The following is an 18,520-nucleotide window of genomic DNA, read 5'->3' on the forward strand; positions in this document are numbered from 1 at the left end:
TAGGTGTGGTTGGATGGGCTGGGAGAGCAACCTGTGGCCCTAAGCCTTTCTGAGGTCCAAGAAACAAAGCCCAGGTCCAACCCAACTTGACTCTGATTTCGCTTGACCAGCCCCAAGGCAAGGGAGAGTTTAAAATTTGAAGCCCACAGTGGGGCTTAGCTTGTGGTCTTCATATCATTTTGAGAGATTATTTTCCCATTAATGGTTTTAACATATGTTATCAAAACAATACTTGAACTTTACCAAAAAAAATCAAAACAGTACTTGAACAACAGTGCCCTCATATGATTTGCTTTAATTTAATCCGGTTCGACCCTTGTTGCCCTTTACATACTTGTCTTTTTATTTTTATTTTTTTGGTAAGAGAAATTTTATTAAGGATAACATGAGAAACTCATGACTGAGATAAACAAAGATCTTGGAACCATAGATCGGAAATAGGCCACACCATCGTACACGTCACCGATAGGGCCCTCCTTGCCAGGGAGTTAGCCAAGCTGTTAATCTCCTTTGGAACATAAGTATTATATCTGTGCTTAAAACCCGTACTAATTTAAAACTTTGTGAATGTAGTGTAGCTTGGACGGCCGCCTACACTATCGAACTATGGATCGCCACTGTCAAACCAACATTCAAGATCATTGACCGAGCGTCGGGAGACGTTGTCGAGGAAAGGTTCATAAATTGGATGTGGGGTAGATTTATGGACTGTGGTAGATTCGTCGATTACCCACCTTATGTTAGCGAGTAGACGGAAGCAAGTAGGAGAAGATACCCGAGACCCGCTTTTGAGGATGATCCCGTTGTATGTATGTGTGAAGACTGCGTAGAAGAGAGGGGACTATTCCCGGCACTGTCTCTGGATGCGTGAGGTGAATTACTATTCACATATCTTATATTTTAATATGAATAGTGAATGTATGAGTAAATACGATTACCTTAGTTATGAGGCATAGCCATCCCACTTACATTAAATTGAAACCTAAAACCTTTGGGCCTTTCTCCTTTAAAACCCAGAATCTAGACCATCGGCCTAAGTGGGTCAAAAGGCCCAATGACTTAGAATAGGACCTTAGGCTAAGGCTCAGCCAAACAAGCCCCAACTAATTGGACCTAAGAACCTAGGACACAACCAAACATGCCCTAGTGGCCATATGGAGCAAATAAGGCTAAGACCACTATTCACTCCACATTTTAGAATCCCCAAATCGATTTGAGAAGAGAGAAAGAAGGGAAGAAGGAGGGAACCACCTTAGCTCACCTTGCCTTGGTGAGTTCATCTTCCTTATTTTGATCCCTTCCCCTCCATCTATTTTCTTGGATTTGAATGTAGATGATGTCCTACCATTAATGGTGTCCCACCAACCTACATGGGAGAACCATTAATGGAAGGTTTTAATGTTCTTTTGAAAGGTTAAATGAACCTATGATGTCCTTGTTTTCATTCTCATTTAAGGATCAAGACCATTATTGCACCTAGACTAAGAATAAGTAAACTTAGGGTTTTTTCTTTAGAATTGTTGGGATTCTTCCTTGGCTATGTACTAACCCACCTATGTGGACTTTAATAGAGTCCATCTACCTCTGGGAACATCCCCACATACTCACCCTCTCATATCTTGCTTGAGAATCCATGAAAACGTTAGGGTTTGTAAACCCAAAAGGGCGTCGTGCCTTAACCCTTGTATGGAGGTGGTCCTCATGGCTAGGAAACCCCATAAGACCTTGGGGTATGCCTCCTTTGAACCAAAACCCTGGCTTCAAAACAAATCTCGGAATGGTGAAGACAACAGGAGTGGCAGAAGGATAGGCAGGAAGCCTCCTGGGTTGTTCCTGCCGGTGGGGACCTACTGTTCCTGTCGATGGGCACTACCAAGGGACTGACAGGAAACCTCCTGGGTTGTTCCTGCCGGTGGGGACCTATTGTTCCTACCGATGGCTACTGCCAAAGGACCGGGAGGAGGACAGGAAGAAAGCCCCAAGGCTTGTTCCTGCCCGTGGGATTTATTGTTCCTACCGGTCACCTGTTTTGGGAGGCTTGAACCCTTTTTGGGTCCTCTTTCTCTTGGGGGCTTAAATGACAACTAATCCTAGGTAGGTATGCGTGTCTAGTGCACTCGATTACTCACGGGCATGTGCCGGCACCTAGAGATTCGGATTGTGAATCGGATAATCGGACAACTACCCAAGGTGAGGAAATCAGACACTTGATCTTGTTTTGGAATGTTTTACACAATTGCTACGTGAATTGCCCTACATGCATGTACTTGATTTATTGATATGAAGCTATTAGGGATGATGATTATATTGTTAATGATATTATGTAAAACTGTTCATGTTGAATGTAGATGCTTAGGTTGTATATTTATTTTTTATCTTCAATGATGATGAGATTATGAACGAGAACATGGTTGTGTGTTGAGAATGTGATTGAACGATGAGACTGATAGGTGTGTTGAGAATGAGAATGTAAATGTGATTGAATGATGAGACATGCATGTGTGTTGAGAATAGGTATGGTTATGAGTTGGAATATGGAAATGACTAATGGTTGTGAGATGAGTGAGATTGATAGGACCCAAGCATCGTAAGTGTGCGCCGGACTTGGGATCGGTAATTAAACTAATTGTATGTGTACGTGTAAGCTAGAGAGTGTGAAAGGATAGCGACGCCGATATAGGAACTATGGACTCGACCTCTGGCCTATGTGTGTACATCGCCTATTATGCATTTAGATGTTGCTGGCTAGGATGACACTACACTCAATGCTACGACCCTTGCCAATAGTGGTTTATGTGTTGGATAATCCTCCATGGGAAAACCAGCGATCCCTATATAAGTACTGAAAACGGCGATTCCGATGTAGGACCGAAACCGTGGCAGTGGGATTAACTGTGAGGGTTCACTGGGTAAACAAGCAATTTCGATATAGGACCGAGACCGGCAGACTCCCTATGCAACTCAGGTTTGATATCGCCGGATAGGCCATCCATGTGTGAGAGGTGGAGGGCCGGGGATGCTACCTACGGTGTTGCAGCAGCACTAGACCAGACTTATAATGTGATGTTAGGTGAAAAAGTTATTAATGCATCATAGTATTTGTCATTCATACATGTTGTGCTTGCTTGTATGGTTTGATTTGCTCATTGGAGCTCATTCCTCGAGGATACCTCTTTTTAGATGGTGATGCAAGTACGATGGAACTGGGTGGCTCAGATTATGTGGTACCTGAGGATGGTAGTGGAGACTGGTGGACTCCTAAGGTAGAGGAGCATGGGTCAGATTGCTACTGCGAAGCGTGTTACCAGGGAGAGTAGCGATGTTGGACCGAGTGGCCTTATTTTGGAACTGATATTATTCTTTTTGATTCCTGTCATGAATGATGTATTATTTGGATATTATGTAATACATAAGTCCTGATGGGAATGAATGACAACTTACGATAACTTGGTGTGATAGAATGGAACCTTCGATAAACTGCCACAGTTAATGTATCTATTATATAACATAGCTTCCACTACTTCGAGTATTGTTAGTATATATTTCAACTTATCCTCTTGATCTATCATGTGTGGTGTGGTTGAGTTAGCTTAAATATTGCATTAGTGATCCTGGTGAGAATGTGTAGCGTAGATGTATGCTCCAGTCACGTGTCCCTGTGGTACAGGAATTGAGGCGTGACAATAAGTGACAATACAACTAGCAAAATAGTTTGACAGATGCATGATATCCTCCAAAATAGATTTCAGATATGGAATATCTAAAATCTATAGTGTTTGAAACATTCACACACCATCCTAGGGTTTTTGTGAACCCTATAGGGTTTTAGTATGTTCTCCAAAAACCCCTCCCAATACCCCCCGCATGCATCTGAACCTGTTGCGGTAAATGGATTTACATTGGTAATTAAATCAATAAAATATGTTAAGATCATAAAGGGTAAATTGATATAAATTCATCATATCGACTATATATATTATATTTTTTATATGGTCTTGCCATGGTATCCTACAACATTTTTTTTGCAGGTAAATGGTTACTATCTATCATATACTAACAACTGTGAACCGTGGACCCTATTTTTAGGTATTTATAGAGTTATAGTCCGTATTGGTTGTCTGAAACCTTGGGTTTACATGTTTGGTTGTTCTTCCCATTGTTAGTAAAAATGCGTTTAAAATTTCGTTCTTGTTTTGTAACGTTTTAAACATATTTTGTTGTATGTCTTTCAAATAAATGGAAAAAAGAAAAAACACATATTTTTGTCTTCCACATTTTACACATGTGTTAAATGTGTTCGTGTTCATTAAAAAAAAACGTCACGTTTATCCTACGTAGGGATCAACAAAAATTGCTTCATTAAGAAGTGAGGTTCCCAATTCAAAATGTACTTCATGCTAATGTCAGTTCCTGAGACTTCTAAGTGAGGTTCCCAAATCAAAACGGTTACTACAATTGTAATAGCAGTATATTAATAAAATTTTCATTTAATAAGTAAGATAACAAGGGGGGGGGGGGGGGAACCCCCTAAAGAAGCAGATCACGTGTATAGAATATAAACCGATAAAGGAGCATAAGACTCGTACTTTCATTTCATACGTGTTCTAATTAAATTATAATTATATCGAATCAGTTGCTTATGCTGAAACAATTCCCTATGCAAAAACTACAATCCCTTTCATTCCATATTTATCCCTTATTATTATTTTTCTTGAAACTTATAATGATTGTGGAATATATATGCATTAATGTTGGATGTTATAGTTGTTTTAAATATTAGATGCATGAATTCACGTAATAAATAATCTCTCAATTTATATCAGTATACTACCATTTTTTTGGTCCCGTTGTTTTAAAAACTACGCATTTAAAATTCATACCGACTCTTTTTTTATTGTACTGCTCGACGTTTTGCTCCGTTTAAAACCCGTACCATAAGTCTCCGTTTTTTGCTAACCATGATCCTTCCACCTAACAATTCGAGCTTTTGGGTTGAAATCAAACATGGTAATAGAGATCATAGTTCTTGTTCTTCCCCCATGCTTCTTTCTACGTGTTTGGTCTAGTCTTGTATAACATAAGTATTGGGATTGGCTGAGATTTATTGGGGTTCCACGCCGAAGGCAGAAATAATGATCCCACATTGGATGTGAATAGCCACATATAGAGATTTATAACTACTTAGGGATCACCTCCTTAATTTCTAGCTTTTAAGGATAAGTTCTACCAAGTCATGGACTTATTGAATCCTATATTGTGTTTTGGCCTTGTATACACCCACAACCATGGTTCGTAATCTTGGATCAGATTGGTATCGATCGAGGCCGATCCTGAGATTAGACCAGTATAGCAAGGTTCGACTAGATCGTTCCCTGGATCAACCAACTCGGTTGGATCGGCCAATCCGACTAAATATTTTTTAATTTTTTTAAATGTTTTTAAGTTTTTTTCTTTTATTTTTTATATTAACTTGACCGATACTGACCGAACCAACCGATCTAATCCAGATAATATCGGTCGATCCAATCTCGAGATCACAACACCCACCAACTCTTGTCGATACATAACCCGATCCATAAAAAACGATTTTGGGGGGGTTTTTTACCGATCCAATCCCGAGATCACAACACCCATCAACTCTGGCCAATACATGACCCGATCCATAAAAAAACGATTTTGGGGGTTTTTTTACCGATTCGATCCCGATCCAGAAATGTTTTGGTCATAACCGATACTGAGTCCGATACCTGGATTTTGAACCTTGCCCACAACTACATGCATAGCACCTTAATAAGAGAATTGTGCGTTCGATTTCTGAGATTAATTGACTTTTACAAAAACAATGATGAATACAATATGAAGTGGACGTGCCGGAGTGGTTATCGGGCATGACTAGAAATCATGTGGGCTTTGCCCGCGCAGGTTCGAATCCTGCCGTCCACGGATTTAATTTTGAATGCTATTCCCATATTTTTGGGTGTTGTGATGATTGGAAAGGAAATAGGAATTTTAGCTGACAAAAGGTTTTCTTCTGTTTTTTTGGTAAAAAAAAGTGCAGTAGTAGTCTCTTGAAGGGGACATGAGACTCCGCCTCAGGAAGCGAGGTCTCGTGATCAAACCTTTGCTGCTGCATAATTTCTTAAGGCCTCCCGCTTGAGGCTCACTAGGGCCCAGAAGCTCTTGATTTGTGCATGGTGCGGGGGTCATGTATGAGCCCAGGGGGGGATTTAGTCGGCCTAAGGCCGGATACCCCTCCTGTCTCCAAAAAAAAAAAATTTGTTGTTTTTATCGTTCAAAAATTCAAAATCGACCTAGAATTCATTTTAAGAATATGAAGTGGATTTGCCGGAGTGGTTATTGGGCATGACTGCATGACTAGAAATCATATGGGCTTTTCCCACTTAGGTTCGAATCCTGCCCTCTATGAATTTAAATTTAAATGCTTTACCAATTTTTTAAGTTCTTATTTTTTATTTATATTTGCAAAGTAGCTGAGAAAAAGTGTAGCAGTAGTCTCTTAGGTTGCGTTTGGTATGCATTCTAGGTCGATATTCTATTTACAAATGATAAAAAATAGTTATTTTTATCTTCCAAGAATGCATATCAAATATAGACTAAATATGCTGCGGTTTAGTCATTAATTTACTCATTAATCTGAATCTTAAATCTATACTTAATTCTGTACATGGCTTTTGTACATTATGCCTTGCATCTACTCCCAACTGTAGGAGTAGTGTACATCTCCGATATATGGTGGCTATGATCATATCGGTTCCCCTGTTCATCATTTAGTTATTAGGATGACCATGAGAGCATGGTTTGAGGTATTGGGGGTCTCAAATCGGTTGTATCGGCTGATCATATCAGTATTGGCAACCATCGATACAAATTTTAGCCGATCTCATATTTGAAGCAAAACAAGGGCAAAATTGTCCACTCCCAATTGATACATGCCGATTTAGATCAGTATCGGATCAGTCTAGACCGATACCATGAACTTAGACCATGCATAGAAGAGGACTGCTGAGACAAAACTTGGAGGGGCCCAACCCCACATTCACCCATTTGACCCCACATGCCACGCCCTCCTCCCCTCTACTTTCTCATAGCCAGTTTTCTCCAGTGAATGGAGAGGATATATCCTTAGCTGGATGGCCCTTGCCGTTGTTACTAATCCATTACAATTGTTATAAATTGGCCGGTAAAGTTGGATCTCTTCCACTTATAAACAATAGTGAAAGTAGCAATATGATTTTCATGCACAGCCGCATATAGTAGGGAGGGGTTACAATGTGTCAAATAGAAAAGGGGGCATTTGGGTCATTTTGACCCTTTATTGTGAGAAGAATGTATGAAAATTTTATCCGAAGCACGATCAAGTTTCTTTTCATCCACAATAAAGAAAGAACCTCTAAAGTCATAACATTTAAACGTTGGATTGGACTCGAAAAGGATACCTGACCGATACAAGTTTGGTGAACGGTATGAAAAAGAAGGACAAAAGGTATAATTATCAAAATACACTCAAATATCAGTATCTTTGTGGGCAAAAACACCATATATATATATATATATATATGTGTGTGTGTGTGTGTGTGTGTGACTAATACTATACCTATTCCAACTGTATCCGATCTGATACCTGACACCGATCCAGCAGATACCCGATACCTAAAACCATTCACTCAAGGAAGAGGAACCCCTTTGGTATCTAAACTCTAATTTCAAAAGAAAAAGGTAAGAATTGAAAAGTGAAAAGAGATCAAAAAGGCTGCTTCTCTTCCCTTCTAGCAAAGGCTGGTGTTAACTGAGCATCCAATCAAAGTGCACAGTTCAAAAAGCTATCACTGACCATGTCTCGCTTTTCAGCTACTACTACTACCAGTACTTCAGTTTAAACTACTAGTAACCCTAACCCTAGCTATTTCCTTTCCATTTTTGGTCCTTCCTCCTCCTTTCACAGGTTACAGCCCTTACTATTCTGAGCTAGAAAACACACAAAGAGAAAGAGAGAAGAGAGAGAGAGAGACTATTTGTTTAACTCTTTCCTCTATCTTTTCCTCTTGGGTAGAGATACTGTGATTCCAGCATCACATGAAAGAACATATAATTGACATAGAAATGGAATGAATGATGAGATCCATCAGTAAATTGATTCCAATCCAACTTCAAAAGAGAGGTATGCTTATGACCCTTTTTGAAGAGTTTTCTCACATAGCCAGTGAGGTCCTTCACTTCCTTAAAAGAGTAATGGCAGAGATACCTCCCTTGTGTTCCAGGCCATTAAAGATAGAACTAACTCAAGATAAGTAACTTGAAGCCTCCATCCACTTTGGTGTTTCTTTTTCTTCTTTTAAATCAATCAAAAGTGATGCTTTTGATTTTCAGCTCTGCCATAAATAGTAAAAAAGTCATCTTTGCCCAGCTTTCAATACTTGAATTTCTTGCTAGCTTTAAATCTGTTTTAATGGTTAATCCATTAAATTGATATTTGTGTTACGAGGGGTGGTTCATAAAGTTTCAAATCTCTACCACTTCATAGTACTTGGCTGCTAGCTAGTATTTCTCTAGATTGATTACCTATAGATTGATCCATTTGGCCATTAGGGAAAATAGAGGGAAGGGAAGTGAAAATTTTCAAACATAAAATAATAGTTTTGTATTAATTAATCAATACTTAACTTGATTTTATAAGTTATTTAAAATTTTTAAGGATAAAAGATCGTTGCTTCGTTGTGTAGCTTTGCACCAGTGTGAAGACAAATGAGAATGCACACAGAGGCATCATCAACATGTATGGGTTTTTTTATTTCACAGGGGTCAAAAAAATAAATTTTCACTTGGCTTCCCTTGCAACCAAACGAAGCCTTCCTGTTCTACCACATTTTCCCCTTAAATCTTTGTATCTAAATTAATTGATTTGTAGCCAAACTATTCATCTAAAGAGAATTTTCTCATATGCTGACTTTTTGTCATAAAGAAAGATGGCATTGCATGTGAGAAACTAAAGGCTCTGTAAGGCAACATTCTAAAAGCTTGTTTCTGGTGTTTCTGTGGTTTTTTGGAACAAAAATAGAACAAATCTTGTATGTGTCACCCGGTTTATTTTTCAATTTTTTTTAAACGAGTCAGATGTAAAAAACAATTTTGTGGGTGTTTTGATAAACATAAAAAAATTGTGCAAAACAAAAAACAGAAACAGAAAATTGGGACAAAAACACGCATGAAACCACCACCTTCACCGCACCACCACCACCTCTAATGCAACTTCAACCACCACCTCAATGCCGCCACTGCCATCACCACCACCACCACCACCATCACCACCTCCTCCACTTCCTAAACTGAGGCAATATGCAAGATATTTATGTTGTATGACTGTTTTTTAGCGGAAAAGCTCTTCATTCCCACAATGTAGGTTCCTTTTCCATGCCCTGTCTCATTCTGACCATGTGGGATTCATACCAACACTACTTCTCTTCCCTAACCATGTGGGCCTTCTTGTTGACGAAACTATATACTTTTCAAGTCATGATTGGTGTGGCTTGGAAGATTCCTCCCATTCTAACTGTATGGGGAAACATCTCCCTTGTTTTTATATTGATTTATGCTTGGACTATCAGTTAATTGGATTATGATTTGGTTCCAACATCCAATCCAAAAGAGAAAAAAAATGTTGATTTTGTGAATGGTTTTGTCAATTGATTGGATTATGATCGATCTGGTGGTCCTGATGCAAATTCAATACGGTTATTGAAACTCAAATTCCATGTCACTCAACATGTTGAACTGAGTGTTATTGGTGAAGTTTGATTTTGGTACGATCCTGATCGGTTTGGCAATTTTTGGGTTTGGGGGTATTTCTGTACTTTCTAGATTAGGGCTTTTCTATATAATATTTTTATCTCTGGGAGGGCTATATCTGAGGGTTTGTAACATTTCAAAGATAGTGAAATCTGTTCTGTTGTTCGGTCATAGACGTAGCTTCTCATCTTGGGGGTGAACCACGTAAATCCTTTGTGTTGTACGTTGTGTGTCTTCTCTAATTTTCGTTTTCTTCTGCAAATCGTCACTTCTAGACGTTGTTTTGTTAACACTAAGAAACCACCATAATCTTTTTATCCACTCAAATCTCTTAAATAATAGATGTTGAATCTATGAATCGTTAATGGAACATTCCTAAGGAAATGATATAGGTTTTCATATCTATGATTTGTGGTATTTCTCAGGTTCCTTCAAAGTAGGACTGTGGATTGACTAGATTATCATCTGGTCTCAATACAAATAAAATACAGTAAAGAAAATCCGAATCTACACACCATTACCAAAGATATCTAAATATGTTTCCCACTTATTAAGAGAATTCCACAGATGATCGTTAAGAGAGAAGTTTGATTGAAAGTCCATGGAATGAAGCACATAAATTGTGCTAATTAATTAAAAGGAAACGTAATTCCATGGCAGACTCTATAGGACTGCTCAAGAATCCAAAAAGACCATACAAATTGAAAGAAGCTTAAGATTAAGATCCAAAGTTCTGCAACCATCAAATTTACTTATCAAAATGGGACCCACATATGAAATTTCATTTGGGACTCAGATTTGTAGCAGACTAATGGTGTAAAGCAATTTAATACGATTTAGAACTGAATACAGATTTGGTCTCTGAATCTAAACTCTGGTTTTAATATTTCACAAGAAAACCCAATCCAAAAGCCAGAGCTTGGCTTTGGTTCAGTTGCTAGCTAGTTACAGAGATACAAGGGAGGCAGATGAGGATTCAGGACAGGAGGAGAGAGGAATTAAAAAGATGAAAAAGGAAGAAATGGAAAGGTTTTAAAGTTGCTTTCTGGTTCTACAAGGAAAGTTTGAGGGACAAATCAAGCGAATTAGTAGTATCAGTCGTAGCAGAAGCTTCACCCGCTGCAGCAACTCCAGTATTGAAGAAGTCAGTATAATAGTAAGAGCAACCACCAGATCCATTGTTGCAGTAGCTGCTGCTGCTGCTGCTACTGTGGTTGACACTATTTGGGTCAACTTTCTTTGGGAAAAACTGGTACTCCAATACGCTGCTTCCTCCCACAGCCTTTCCCCGAGGATGAATCTCTGAGGCTTCTTCTTCTTGCTGTCACCAGCATCAGTGTATCATCCATCACATATAAGATTTGTTAATATTAATTCAAGGCAAACGGAAAGGACTGAATTAATTACATTGAAATGGAAAGAAAGAGAATAATAATAGTGACAAGAAGAAGAAGAAACCTCATGAACGCCGGGTGCTGAAAAAGTGGCCGGATTCACATTCACGCCGATATCTTGTTGCTGCTCACCATTGATGGACCTGTTGGTTCTCAGATTCCAACCGAGATAATCGCGTTTGTCTCCGATAGACAGCATTGTGTCAGGATATTTTCTTGGCCCTACGTTATAGTTAGACCCTAGATTTCCGCCATGGATGTGCTTCTTCTGCAACAAATTAATATTTAATAAAAACGAAAAAGCATTTTTAAAAGATTTAAAAGGTTTTTTACAATTGGGGAAGCATGGAAACCCTAGCTACTGAGAAGCAGCACCGCACCTTACAGATGTCACACTGATCAGACAAGCAATGCATCGTTTGGTTTTGGGTTTGGGTTGAAGAGAGCTCTTTACTAGTCTCGTACAGATGTAGATTCCCGCTCTGAAACCTCGGTTCCTTAGCGGCTACCCTCAGCCGATCCATCTGACAATGATCGGGAAACATAGATCGGGCGCCAACGGGAGTTCCGGGAGTCGCTGAGAAAGCGCCATTGGAGAACCTGGACGGATGAAGAAGGGAAGGCTGCGAGTTAGAATGGCTATCATGACTAGTGAATCCTCCAAAGTTGACAGGAGTACTGAACCTTGAGTATGGAACAGAAACCCCATTCTGATGATCGGCGAAAGGTAATGGGAATTGATATTGATGGTGGAGGAACTGATGATCATGGATGTTGCGAGGTGCTCGTTGAGCATTGTCGAACTCGGTGATCTTCTTCCAGCGCTCCTGAAGCCTCAACCGTTCTAGCTGCGCCACTCCCAGTCCTCTTTGAGGCGGTTTCTTCGGCACAGAACCGCTTGATTTCCCGCTCTTCCGTACTCTTTGTTTCACAATCTCATGCCCCCTCTCCTGCTGCTCATTTGGAAACTTACTTTCACGATCTCCAACACTAAATCCTCCTGCTCCAGCTGCTCCACTCATCTCCATACAACCATTCCATGGCAGAAATGAATTCGCCATTGACACAGAGAGAGAGAGAGAGAGAGAGAAGTAGGGGGTTTTAGATGAGAGAGAAGAGAGGATAGCTAAAAGCCAAGAGAAATGCTAAAAGCTTCATGAAGGCATTTGGTTGTGCCATCTATATAGACACGCCTACATTCTTTAACACCTCAGCACAGAGAGAGAGAGAGCGAGAGGAAATGAAGACAAAAGGAAATTTTTTATTAAATAAATATACCAAATAATTAATTATTTTCCAAAAATATTTCTCTAGTAAAGGAAAGGGAAGTGAATTTTTAAATCTCAAAAACATTAATGGTAATAATTATTCAACATGATTTGTATAAATTATTGAGATTTCTTATCATATTTACTAACTACTTGTTTAGATGTAATTTTTATTTTATTTTTCATGATTTTTTTTTTTTTTGGGTAAGATACTTTTCAGGAATTCAGATACAATATAAAGTGAGTTATTATTATCAAATATGAATATGATTTGGAATTTGTAACATATTCATGTGAGGCCATGATTACAAAAGTTTCTTTCTAAAGTTTGAAATTTTCCATTCCATTTCCTTTACCGAAGGGAATGAACATATACTTTCTCTCGTCTCCACTATAATCTATACGGTGACTCAATAAGCGACCTTACAAATTACAATACGGTGAGTTAGGTCTACTGTGGATGTTGAAATGTTGGAAGTTGTATAGTTGTAGTTTCACATCGGGAGTTCTCTCCAACTAATGCATCCAATATATTTTAGAGTCTAAGTCCCCTAATACATTAGAGTCCAGGTCCCTTTATTATCCATTTTTAATTGTTTGTCCATGTAGAAAGTTATGTATATCGAAGCTATACGTGAAGGGAAGTGTTACAATATTAAGAATGTATAACTCAGGGGCTCACGTACATTTTTGGTCAGGCCATTGTGGGTCTCAAAAATTATTTAATGCCTAATATAATAGGTATATGTAGGACAAAAAATAAGAATTAATATGAATTTCTACATGTAGATGATGATGTGGCAATCCAGCCTAGGAGGGGATCACACCATTAATGGATCAAAATTGTAAAACTCAGGCTTGAGGGCCGAGGCATCCCCTGGTTCGTGCGCCAGTGCTAACCTTTTAAATCTAAGATTTGGCCATTAATGTGAGGATCCCCTATGGTATAGGCCCAGTAATAAATGTCTGTATATATAAGGCAACTTAGAAAAGCTGACTCCATGGGTTTCCTTCTTATTAGTGGTGTGAGTGGTGCTATGGATGTATAAAAGGCTAAACAACAACTACTGCCTTGACACTTGAAAGCCTTCCTATTTCTCTCTTCTTCTTTTGGAAAATGATTCATTCATTTTCTAAAAGGAAAAAAGATCTCTACCCGGTGGTGTTTTCTATGTCCTCTCACGGGGTACTATGAAAAGACACTTTTACCCCTCTAGATAAATACCTAGGTGTGCTCATCCATTGGCCTAGACACTTGTATAGAGATTATGGGACCAAGTCGAGATCTCTTGCTTTAAAAAATTAATAATAATATTAGAAAATGATTTATACACTAGTGGGCCAGTGTGGTGTGATGGAATATCGTACTCGTAACACTTTATTAACCATCGGCCGGGACAAAAGGCATCTCAGTCATTCATTTCTGTTGTAATTACATAACTCTCATCCACCACCGCCATTGCAATAGTACCCTCTCCTTCTCTCTCCTATTTTTCTTCATCTTCGACTCCCCCCACTCCCCCGTTCTTTCCCCTCCAGATCTCCCACTCCCTCGCCTTCTCTGGCTCCCCATCTCCCTTTCCCGGGGAGGGAGGTGGGGGTGGGGGAGTTGCAAGTGAGGGGGAGGGGAGACAAAGAGGGATAACTGAAAGGGGGGGGAAGAGGATGGTGCAGGTCCAGGTGAGGGGAAGAGGAGGGGAGAAGTCAGGAGGAGGGGAAGCAGATGGAGAATGGTGCAAGGCTAAGGGAGGAGGAGTCGAGAGGGGAAGCCATAGTCGGTGCCTAGTATAAGTGGGAGTTGGGATGCGATAGTTGCAAGGGATCACAACACCAACGGAACACAGAGGTGCAGTAGAGTGCTAGCGACAACAAATGATAGACATTTAAATTGCCTCACCCGACGATAAATAAAATACCCGAGTGTCAGATTTCATTATTTTTCACTACCGTGTCTATGATCCTACCCACAGTGGTATCGTAGGGAACCCTCTCCCTCTATATTATATTAAAAAACAAAAAAAAAATTTTGGAACAAATGACATAAAAGAGTGCACCAAAGAGATGCAACACAATAGTTTTGTACATAAAATGGCAGTCAAAACATTTTGAATGATGAGGAGAGAGAGAGAGAGAAAAGGGTGCTAATGTACGGTCCTCCTCACCTGAAGCCTCACAGAACTTTTCCCATTAGAAAAAATAGGGTAAAAAAAGAGGGAGCACTGAGGTGTTTAAGGTTTTGTAGGCAGAAGAAGACAATGATGCCGGGAGCAAAGAGTTGAAGGTGGAAGCTAATAAGAGTAACAAAATCCGATTCGCGTGACCAAACCGCCAACGCCGTGGATTTTGATGGGCCCCCCTAAAAATAACAAGATTTTTTGAACCCATCTTTTCATTTTGGAAGGGATGGAAGTATGCAGTACCAGTGTACCCACGAGGGTCGGGTGGGCCATGAAGACAACGCTGCGATCTCCAGAGGGACTCACAGAGACGACGTGAGAATTATTAGAAATAAGAAAGGGTTTTTAACAAATGCCCTCCCTGAAAATGCCCATTTGTCCAAATGCTCTTTATAATTTTTCTAATTGCAAACTTCCTCCTACTTTCAAAACACTATAACATTTTAGTTCAGTCCGTTAACTTGGGACGTTAGATGTTAGTTTCAGGAATCTAATGATCAAAATGTCCTTCTGATGAAAACCCATCAAAATTAAAGAATAAAATGATCAATTTGCCCTCATCTTCCCCAAATGGTTTAGGGTTTGAAACTGAAACAATTCATTTTTGAGAAATATTAACAAACCGAGCTCTCAATCTTCAAATGCATCAAAGAAACAAAGACTCAAAAGAGAATCTCAGGCTTTTCAGCATGTATACAAGTAGGGAAAAGGAATGCCACTTGGTCGTTCAGCACAGCCTGAACCTGTGCCCAAACACAGCGTCGCACGAAATGACCGGTGCACCCTCTGGAAAGGCAAAAATGACCAGGGGTGCACCAGTCATTTGGCACACAATCGTGTATGGGTGCAGGCACACCATGTGTTGTGTGACCGATTAACGTACATAGGTAAAGGTATTGGTATCGAACTATATCGGTTTCCGTGACATCAATATGGATATGTCTGTATCAGCATGGATCCACGTTTGCCCTTGGTTTTCCTAAAAAAAATTAGGTTTTTATACTATTTAATCCCTGATATGTATAGGTTTTTTTATTGGGATTGGTGGTTAGCAATATCAATATTGATTGGCCCATATAAGACAAGTTTGCCCCTAATTTTTTTTTTTTTTTGTTTTTGGTTATTATTCAACATGATTGTATAAAATTACTTAAATTTCTTAACATATTTAATAACTATGTTTTTTTTTTTAAACGTAATTTTTATTTTACTTTTCAAATCCAATGAATTTTGACACAAAGTAAAAGGAACTTTTATAATCAAATATATAAATGATTTGAAATTAATATATTCATGTGAGGCAATGATTACAAAAGTTTCTTTTGAAAGATTGAAAATTTTCATTCTTCATTCATTCCCTTTACAAAAGGGAATGAGCATATACTTTCTCTTTTTGTGATTGTTTTACTCCTAGCTTGTCTGTACTACTTTACATTAAAACCGTATCAATATGGTATCAAGATTGGTGGTTTTCAATACTAATACGGATTGCCCATATAGAGCGATTTGATACCAATACCTCAAATCAATGTATTAGTTGACCCCGTAGTACCTTAACTAGCTTTCAAATTTGAACTCAATTGAGTTCTCCATGTAATGTATAAGTTTTGAAAATTCATTATATTTGAAGGAAAAAAAATTGTCAATACTCGAAAGAGATCTTACCCCCAAAAATAATAATAATAATAAATACACGAAATAGATAAATGATTGGGTTTCTCAATGAACGTTGACATCTAGCAAATCTTAACTATGTTCTTTATAGGGAATTGAATTTGCATATTAAGTGGTTAAGTGTATTATGTAAATGGTTGGATGAACACACAAGAAACTTTACTGATACGGGTAAATCCTAACTCCCACTGAGTGCCTTCCATGCGATATATGTCTCACTCTCAAGTATCTCATGCTAGAATTCTTGTCCGTTAATCACGCTGTGATCACACGATGAAAGATGGCAAATTCAGTACTAAACTAGCTGCTAATTCTCTAATCTCCTCCTCTGTTTTCCCTAATTTTTGTTTTTCCTCTTGGTGGAATTTCTTTTGGAAACTTAAGTTTCATCCAAAATTTAAAATTTTCTTCTGGTGTGTGATACATGCAGGACTCCTGGTCAAGGCATCCATTTCCAAGTGGCTCCAGGTTGATCCCACTTGTGCCTTTTGTGAAAATTATATTGAATCCTACTGACATCTATTCCTTTCATGCGATTGGGTCAAACATATTTGGGTGGCAGGACCTCTGGGATTGCATGCTGAATTTCTAGCCAATGATTCCCTGAGAGAGTTTTGTTTTAATTTTTTCTCTTCTCGTCAGTTAGATAAGGCCTTGACTGTTTGGTTTTTTGAGGTTTTTATAATTACTTGCTATTTTATATGGGCTGCTAGAATCAAGGTTGCGTTTGGCTCTGAGAAACCAAATGCCCCGTGGGTTCTACACAAGGTTTCTCGTTGGATAACGGATTTAAGTTTATGTCCCCCTCCTTGTTCTCCCAATATTGTATTTAAGGAGCCTGAGGCTCTATGCACAATGGTTTATTGGAATCCAATACCTTCGCTTAAATATCCTATTTTAATGTGTGCATGAATCCAGATCCCAGGAGTAAGACTGACAGGTTGGTCGTATATTTTTTTGATAGATGGAAGGGTTTTGTTATTAGCTGCAGGGTATATTACCTCTTCTACGGTTTTGAAACTAGAATTGTAAAATATCAAAACTGGTCTAGATCATGCAACCCGCTTGGGGTTGAAGATTAAGGAAATATGGTGTTTTAACCAAATGATCGTTGATGTTCTTCCATCTCCAACTAACAATCCGTGGCCTTGGTATTCTATTAAGGACTTAATACATATAAGTAACAAATCCCGTGATGTCTCTTTCACTATGTTCAAAGACTATTTCTGTTTAGCAGTTGCGCTAAATCTTGCTTCCTATGCGCTAGCTAAACACTATGTATTTTTCTCAACTATTTAAGTTATTCTTACTGTTTCCATCAAAAAATAAAAAATTTATCTCATGTAATTTGCCAAAGTCTCCACATTTCATATCATACAAGGATCATTTTTCACTCAAAGATCCCCAATATAGTCTTGCTTCCTTGGAGGACTCTTGGAGATGATTTCCTACCATGATAGTTCTCCAGTTCCTCTCTTAGTGCACATCCCAATGCACCTAGCAACTCAACAAACGTTGGATACCTCTTACACATTGGACTCCCTAGAGAGGAGGAGTTGAATCCCCCCCCCCCCCCCAATTCGACTTTCTTATAGAAAAAAATGGATTAAACTTCTCTCTATAGAGCCCAATGTTTGGGGAATACCTAAAGAGTATCCAACCGTTGGATTATGTTGCACACATCCCAAATATAAATACACGGTATCGATCATGGATTCTTGTTTTACCAAAAAAAAAAAATAATTCATAGATTGATGGGCAATCATATAAAGAAGAAAATATAGATATAGAAGTAAGTGGTCACCCACGTGGCATGCATCCGACGTGGTAGTGTTGGAATCTGGAACGTACGATAAAGTTATTGAGAGAGAGAGAGAGAGAGAGGGAGCGAGTTTCGTTGGGCAGAGTTATTTTGGAGGTGGTGGTGTGAAGGCCAAGGTGGTAAACTGAATAAAAAGACTGCAGCAGCAGCAGCAGCAGGAGCAGGAGCAGGAGCAGAGAGGGTGGCGATGGTTTCGGGGTACGGATGGTGGCGGCTGAAGAAGAAAAGGACGGGATAGGGGGAAGAAGTGGAGAGGCATAGGAATGGGGGTGTGATAAGATCTGACACGTGGAGAGGGTTATATACATTATGTGCTGGTTATGGGCAGACAAGTATGGATTCTTAATTTCTGACACTCAGATATCGCCCTGCTCGGAATGA

General features: G+C 39.1%; 1 protein-coding gene and 1 non-coding gene across 2 annotated transcripts; one reads left to right on the forward strand and one right to left on the reverse strand.

The window, feature by feature from the left end:
• The first annotated feature begins 5,861 nt into the window (after positions 1 to 5,861).
• Positions 5,862 to 5,943, forward strand: TRNAS-AGA. Its single transcript has one exon. It is a non-coding gene; the product is annotated as a tRNA-Ser (tRNA).
• A 4,912-nt stretch (positions 5,944 to 10,855) lies between these two features.
• Positions 10,856 to 12,259, reverse strand: LOC122638615. Its single transcript, XM_043831473.1, has 3 exons — positions 11,579 to 12,259; positions 11,263 to 11,466; positions 10,856 to 11,125 (listed from the first exon to the last, which is right to left on the reverse strand). The coding sequence occupies exons 1-3, from the start codon at positions 12,257 to 12,259 to the stop codon at positions 10,856 to 10,858; spliced, it is 1,155 nt and encodes a 384-aa protein (XP_043687408.1).
• Positions 12,260 to 18,520: the final 6,261 nt, after the last annotated feature.

This window comes from Telopea speciosissima, chromosome 9 (genome assembly GCF_018873765.1).
Source record: "Telopea speciosissima isolate NSW1024214 ecotype Mountain lineage chromosome 9, Tspe_v1, whole genome shotgun sequence".
Taxonomy (NCBI): domain Eukaryota; kingdom Viridiplantae; phylum Streptophyta; class Magnoliopsida; order Proteales; family Proteaceae; genus Telopea; species Telopea speciosissima.

Excerpts from the sequence above, each read along its gene's own strand:
- LOC122638615 (XM_043831473.1), bottom strand. The coding sequence starts at position 12,259 with ATGGCGAATTCATTTCTGCCATGGAATGGTTGTATGGAGATGAGTGGA. Across the intron at positions 11,467-11,578 it reads ATCAGTGTGACATCTGTAAG|AAGAAGCACATCCATGGCGG; the intron begins GTGCGGTGCTGC and ends AATTTGTTGCAG. Across the intron at positions 11,126-11,262 it reads CAGCACCCGGCGTTCATGAG|CAAGAAGAAGAAGCCTCAGA; the intron begins GTTTCTTCTTCT and ends TGCTGGTGACAG.